Source organism: Lolium perenne, chromosome 2 (genome assembly GCF_019359855.2).
Source record: "Lolium perenne isolate Kyuss_39 chromosome 2, Kyuss_2.0, whole genome shotgun sequence".
Classification (NCBI taxonomy): domain Eukaryota; kingdom Viridiplantae; phylum Streptophyta; class Magnoliopsida; order Poales; family Poaceae; genus Lolium; species Lolium perenne.
This window is the reverse complement of record NC_067245.2, coordinates 261,912,457-261,919,454: the sequence shown is the minus strand read 5'-3', so window position 1 is coordinate 261,919,454 and position 6,998 is coordinate 261,912,457. Positions and strand designations below refer to the sequence as shown.

Here is a 6,998-nt window from a genome sequence, read left to right as displayed (position 1 = left end):
TGACAAACAACCAGGGCCCACAATTCTTTGATATCACAGAGAAGATATACCCTAATTCCATATTCATGGAGGAGATTGCTAGGTCTCAAAGGGTGTCTCCTGCAACAACACTGATACGTCCAAAACGTATCTATAATTTTTGATTGTTTCATGTTAATATTATGCCTTTGGCACTTGTTTTTGTATTAAGTTTATGATTTATTTGGACTAACCTATTAATAGTTGCAAAAGTGCACAATGTTCTTGTTTTACACTTTGATGTGTATGAATTATCAAGAATACAAGAGGAAACCTTGTTGGAGTCCAATTGAAACTTTGCTGAAATCTGTCCCAGAACTGTTTTCGGAGATTGTCTGTTTGACCCTCGAAGATGACCTCCAACGGAGTTGGGCCTGAAGAGGAAGTTGTAGATAATTTCCGGCTGAACGTTCTGGAGTTAAAATTCGGCCCAATCTGAGTTCGGACGCGGCCCGCAGGTCCGTTTTGGTGGAACCCTAAAAGGGGTGACGGAAATCCGAGAAGCTATATAAAGGGAGGAAACCTAACTCGTGGAGGACACCTCCACCCACGGATTTCAGCCACCAAAAGCCACGTTTTTGCCTCCCTCATGGATCCCATCTCCATGGGGGAGGGCTCCCTTGAAGCCATGAAGGAGAGAGGCTAAGGGGCGGCGCTCCCCAACCTTGCCGGCGGCGGGGAAAGGAGTTCCCTGCGCCGCCGGCGCCGCCGCCGCCCTGTGCCACCGCGCTGCCCTCTCCGACGTCTTCACCGCCATCTCCATTACCATCTCCTCCTTGTATTCTGTGGTTCATCCTCTCATAAACCTCTGTACCGTCCTATGTAAACATGGTGTTTGATGCTATAATATTCATCCTATGATCTATGTCATGTTTATTTAGTATATTTATCTTTTGATTGCATTGTTGAATGTCTATGGTTCATTAGAGTTGTATGTTGATATGGTACTGTCCTTTGGTGTCCATTATACTTGTGCGCGCATGGATCAACACCATAGGGTTAGAAGTATGTGCAAAGGAAGGGGTAGTCCTGCCGGAGTGACAGAAACCTGAGGGCTCAAACCGGTTAGTTGCATGTATGGGAGTAAGAGGACCATAAACTTAAGGCTATGGTTGGGGAAACCTTAATGCATTGTTAGTATTTACGGATGTTTGCTAACAATCCAATCATATAGTACTTGTAATCCCAAGTAGTGGAACGCTTGTTGATACGTCTCAAACGTATCTATAATTTCTTATGTTCCATGCTAGTTTTATGATGATACTCATATGTTTTATACACACTTTATGTCATATTTATGCATTTTCCGGCAGTAACCTATTGACAAGATGCCGAAGAGCCAGTTGTTGTTTTCTGCTGTTTTTGGTTTCAGAAATCTTACAAAGGAAATATTCTCGGAATTGGACGAAATCAACGCCCAGGGTCTTATTTTTCCACGAAGCTTCCAGAAGACCGAAAAGATTACGAAGTGGGGCGACGAGACGCCGCCACGCCAGGGCCGCGCGGCCAGGGTGGGGCCCGTGCCGCCCTAGCGTGTGGGGCCCTCGCGCCGCCTCCAACCCTACCCTTCCGCCTACTTAAAGCCTTCGTCGCGAAACCCCCAGTACCGAGAGCCACGATACGGAAAACCTTCCAGAGACGCCGCCGCCGCCAATCCCATCTCGGGGGATTCAGGAGATCGCCTCCGGCACCCTGCCGGAGAGGGGAATCATCTCTCGGAGGACTCTTCATCGCCATGATCGCCTCCGGATTGATGTGTGAGTAGTTCACCCCTGGACTATGGGTCCATAGCAGTAGCTAGATGGTCGTCTTCTCCTCATTGTGCTATCATTGTCGGATCTTGTGAGCTGCCTAACATGATCAAGATCATCTATTTGTAATGCTACATGTTGCGTTTGTTGGGATCCGATGAATATGGAATACTATGTTATGTTGATTATCAATCTATCATATATGTGTTGTTTAAGATCTTGCATGCTCTCCGTTGCTAGTAGAGGCTCTGGCCAAGTTGATACTTGTAACTCCAAGAGGGAGTATTTATGCTCGATAGTGGGTTCATGTCTCCATTAAATCTGGGGGAGTGACAGCAACCCCTAAGGTTGTGGATGTGCTGTTGCCACTAGGGATAAAACATCAATGCTTTGTCTAAGGATATTTGTGTTGATTACATTACGCACCATACTTAATGCAATTGTCTGTTGTTTGCAACTTAATACTGGAAGGGGTGCGGACGCTAACCTGAAGGTGGACTTTTTAGGCATAGATGCATGCTGGATAGCGGTCTATGTACTTTGTCGTAATGCCCAATTGAATTTCACACTACTCATCATGATATGTATGTGCATTGTCATGCCCTTCTTATTTGTCAATTGCCCAACTATAATTTGTTCACCCAACATGCTATTTCTTATCGGAGAGACACCACTAGTGAACTGTGGACCCCGGTCCATTCTTTACATCGAATACAATCTACTGCAATACTTGTTCTTACTGTTTGCAAACATCATCATCCACACTATACATCTAATCCTTTGTTACAGCAAGCCGGTGAGATTGACAACCTCACTGTTACGTTGGGACAAAGTATTTTGGTTGTGTTGTGCAGGTTCCACGTTGGCGCCGGAATCCCTGGTGTTGCGCCGCACTACACTCCGCCACCGACAACCTTCAACGTGCTTCTTGACTCCTACTGGTTCGATAAACCTTGGTTTCTTACTGAGGGAAACTTACTGCGGTACGCATCACACCTTCCACTTGGGGTTCCCAACGGTCGCGTGATGTACGTGTGTCAAGCTAAATTTCTGGCGCCGTTGCCGGGGAGATCAAGACACGCTGCAAGGGGAGTCTTCCACTTCCAATCTCTTTACTTTGTTTTTGTCTTGCTTTACTTTATTTTATTTACTGCTTTGTTTGCTTTCTTATATCAAAATACAAAAAATTAGTTACTTGTTTTACTTTATTTACTATCTTGTTTGCGTTCTCCATATTAAAAACACAAAAAAATTAGTTACTTGCATTTACTTTATTTAGTTTGGTTTATTTACTATTGCTAAAATGGGTACTCCTGAAAATACTAAGTTGTGTGACTTCACAAGCACAAATAATAATGATTTCTTATGCATACCTATTGCTCCACCTGCTACTACAGCAGAATTCTTTGAAATTAAACCTGCTTTACTGAATCTTGTCATGAGAGAGCAATTTTCTGGTGTTAGTTCTGATGATGCTGCTGTCCATCTTAATAATTTTGTTGAACTATGTGAAATGCAAAAGTATAAGGATGTAGATGGTGACATTACAACAACAACAACAACCAAGCCTTTCAGTCCCAAACAAGTTGGGGTAGGCTAGAGTTGAAACCCATAAGATCTTGAAGCCAAGTCATGGTTCCGGAACGTGGATAGCTAACTTTCACGCACCCCTATCCATGGCTAACTCTTTGTCGATATTCCAAACCTTCAGGTCTCTCTTAATGGACTCCTCCCATGTCAAGTTTGGTCTACCACGACCCCTCTTAACATTCTCATCACGCTTTATCCGTCCGCTATGCACTGGCGCTTCCGGAGGCCTCCGTTGGATATGTCCAAACCATCCGAGACGATGTTGGACCAGCTTCTCTTCAATCGGTGCTACCCCAACTCTCTCTCGTATATCGTCGTTCCGTACCCGATCCTTTCTTGTGTGGCCACATATCCATCTCAACATGCGCATCTCTGCTACACTTAACTGTTGGATATGTCGTCTCTTCGTTGGCCAACACTCAGCGCCATACAACATCGCAGGTCGGATAGCTGCCCTATAAAACCTGCCTTTTAGCTTTTGTGGCACTCTCTTGTCACAGAGTACGCCAGAAGCTTGGCGCCACTTCATCCAACCAGCCTTGATTCGGTGGCCCACATCTTCATCGATATCGCCATCCTTCTGCAACATGGACCCCAAATATCGAAAAGTGTCTCTCTCCGGTACCACCTGCCCATCAAGGCTAACCTCTCCCTCCTCATGCCTAGTAGAACTGAAACTGCACCTCATATATTCAGTTTCAGTTCTACTAAGCCTAAAACCTTTCGATTCGAGAGTTCGCCTCCACAACTCTAACTTTCTATTAACCCCCGTTCGACTATCATCGACTAGCACCACATCATCCGCAAAGAGCATACACCATGGGATGTCTCCTTGAATATCCCTTGTGACCTCATCCATCACCAAATCAAAAAGATAAGGGCTCAAAGTTGACCCTTGGTGTAGCCCTATTCTAATTGGAAAGTCATCAGTGTCGCCATCGCTTGTTCGAACACTTGTCACAACATTATCATACATATCCTTGATGAGGGTAATGTACTTTATTGGGACTTTGTGTTTCTCCAAGGCCCACCACATGACATTCCGAGGTATCTTATCATAGGCCTTCTCCAAATCAATGAACACCATATGAAGGTCCTTCTTTTGCTCCCTGTATCTCTCCATCAGCTGTCGTACCAAGAAGATGGCTTCCATGGTAGACCTCCCAGGCATGAAACCAAATTGGTTTTTGGTCACGCTTGTCAACCTTCTTAAGCGGTGCTCAATGACTCTCTCCCATAGCTTCATAGTATGGCTCATCAGCTTGATTCCACGGTAATTAGTACAACTTTGAACATCCCCCTTGTTCTTGAAGATTGGTACTAAAATACTCCGCCTCCATTCTTCGGGCATCTTGTTTGACCGAAAAATGAGGTTGAAAAGCTTAGTTAGCCATACTATCGCTACGTCTCCAAGGCCTCTCCACGCCTCGATGGGGATACCATCAGGACCCATCGCATTGCCGCCTTTCATCCTCCTTAAGGCCTCCTTAACCTCAGACTCCTGGATACGTCGCACAAAGCACATGCTGGTATCATCAAAGGAGTCGTCTAGCTCAATGGTAGAGCTCTCAGCCTCTCCATTGTAAAGGTTGTCAAAGTACTCCCGCCATCTACGCTTGATCGCCTCATCCTTCACAAGAAGCTGATCATCTCCGTCCTTGATGCATTTGACTTCGTCGACATCCCTCGTCTTCCTCTCCCTAAACTTGGCCATCTTATAGATGTCCCTTTCGCCTTCCTTCGTGTTTAAACGTTGGTATAGGTCCTCATACGCCCGACCCCTTGCTTCACTCACCGCCCGCTTTGCAGCCTTCTTCGCCACCTTGTACTTCTCCATGTTAGCTGCACTCATTTCCAGATATAGGCATCTGAAACAGTCCTTTTTCTCCCTAATAACCTTCTGGACCTCATCGTTCCACCACCAGGTATCCTTAGCTTCCCTTCTACTTCCCTTAGTCACCCCAAACTCCTCTACAGCGACCTTCCGCAAGCAGGTCGCCATACTCGTCCACATCATGTTTGCATCGCCTCCTTCCTCCCAAGGGCCCTCCTTAATAACCCTCTCCCTGAAAGCCTGGGATGCCTCACCCTTGAGCTTCCACCACTTTGTTCTAGCGACTTTGGCGCGCTTACCCCGCTGGACACGGATCCTAAAGCGAAAGTCAGCAACCACCAGCTTATGTTGAGGGACAACACTCTCTCCAGGAATCACCTTACAATCAATGCAGGCGCGTCTGTCTTCTCTTCTAGAGAGGACAAAATCAATCTGGCTAGAGTGTAGACCACTACTGAATGTCACTAGATGGGATTCTCTCTTCCTAAAGAGGGTGTTAGCTACGACCATGTCATAGGCTAGAGTGAAGCTCAGGACATCTTCTCCTTCTTGGTTCCTGATGCCATAGCCAAAGCCCCCATGCACCCTTTCAAAACCATTGTTAGATGTACCCACATGGCCATTGAGGTCTCCTCCTATGAAGAGCTTCTCACCAATAGGTACCCTCCTAACCAAGTCCTCCAGGCCTTCACAGAACTCCCTCTTGGTGCTCTCATTGTGGCCTACTTGTGGGGCATACGCGCTGATAACATTGAGGACTAAGTCCCCAACAACCAGCTTGACAAGGATCATCCGGTCCCCTTGCCTCTTGACGTCCACAACTCCATCCCTCAGGCTCTTATTGACCAAGATGCCTACTCCATTTTTGTTTGAAGTTGTCCCCGTGTACAACAACTTGAAACCGGTATCCTCCACCTCCTTCGCCTTCTGTCCCTTCCATTTGGTCTCTTGGACACATAGGACATCAACACGCCTCCTCACCGCTGTATCAACTAACTCCCGTAGCTTACCCGTTAGGGACCCTACGTTCCAGCTACCTAAGCGTATCCTCCTAGGCTCGGCTAACTTCCTTACCCTCCGCACTCGTCAAGTCAAATACGGAGACCCTTGCTCATTTTTCACTACACCGGGGCGTCGGTGCAGCGCGTCACTAAGGATGCGGCGACCCGACCCTTGCTCACTTATCACCGTATCCAGATCAAGATACGGCGCGCCACCAAGGGGGTGACGGCCCGGCCCTTGCCCATTTGACACCACACCCTGGTTCCGATGTGGCGCGTTGCTAAGAGGGTTACACCCCAACGAGGTTCCTTTGGGTTTCATCTCCATAAGAGTGGCTGGGTTTTTTTACGTTGGCTCGCCTCGCCTATCACAACCCTCCTCCTTTACCCGGGCTTGGGACCGGCTATGTTGAGACAAGATAGGCGGAGTTATGTAGATAGTGACATTATAAAATTAAAATTGTTCCCTTTCTCATTAAGAGGAAGAGCTAAAGATTGGTTGCTATCTTTGCCTAAGAATAGTATTGATTCATGGACTAAATGTAAGGATGCTTTCATCGGTAGATATTATCCTCCTGCTAAAATTATATCTTTGAGAAGTAGCATAATGAATTTTAAGCAATTGGATAATGAACATGTTGCCCAAGCATGGGAAAGAATGAAATCTTTGGTTAAAAATTGCCCTACCCATGGACTGACTACTTGGATGATCATCCAAACCTTTTATGCAGGATTGAATTTTTCTTCGCGGAACTTATTGGATTCAGCTGCTGGAGGTACTTTTATGTTCATCACTCTAGGCGC

The 6,998-nt window shown here is 46.3% G+C and overlaps 1 protein-coding gene across 1 annotated transcript; it reads right to left on the bottom strand.

The window, feature by feature from the left end:
* Positions 1 to 207: 207 nt before the first annotated feature.
* Positions 208 to 5,985, bottom strand: LOC139835795 (uncharacterized). Its single transcript, XM_071825663.1, has 2 exons — positions 4,800 to 5,985; positions 208 to 212 (listed from the first exon to the last, which is right to left on the bottom strand). The coding sequence occupies exons 1-2, from the start codon at positions 5,983 to 5,985 to the stop codon at positions 208 to 210; spliced, it is 1,191 nt and encodes a 396-aa protein (XP_071681764.1).
* Between the last annotated feature and the right edge of the window lie 1,013 nt (positions 5,986 to 6,998).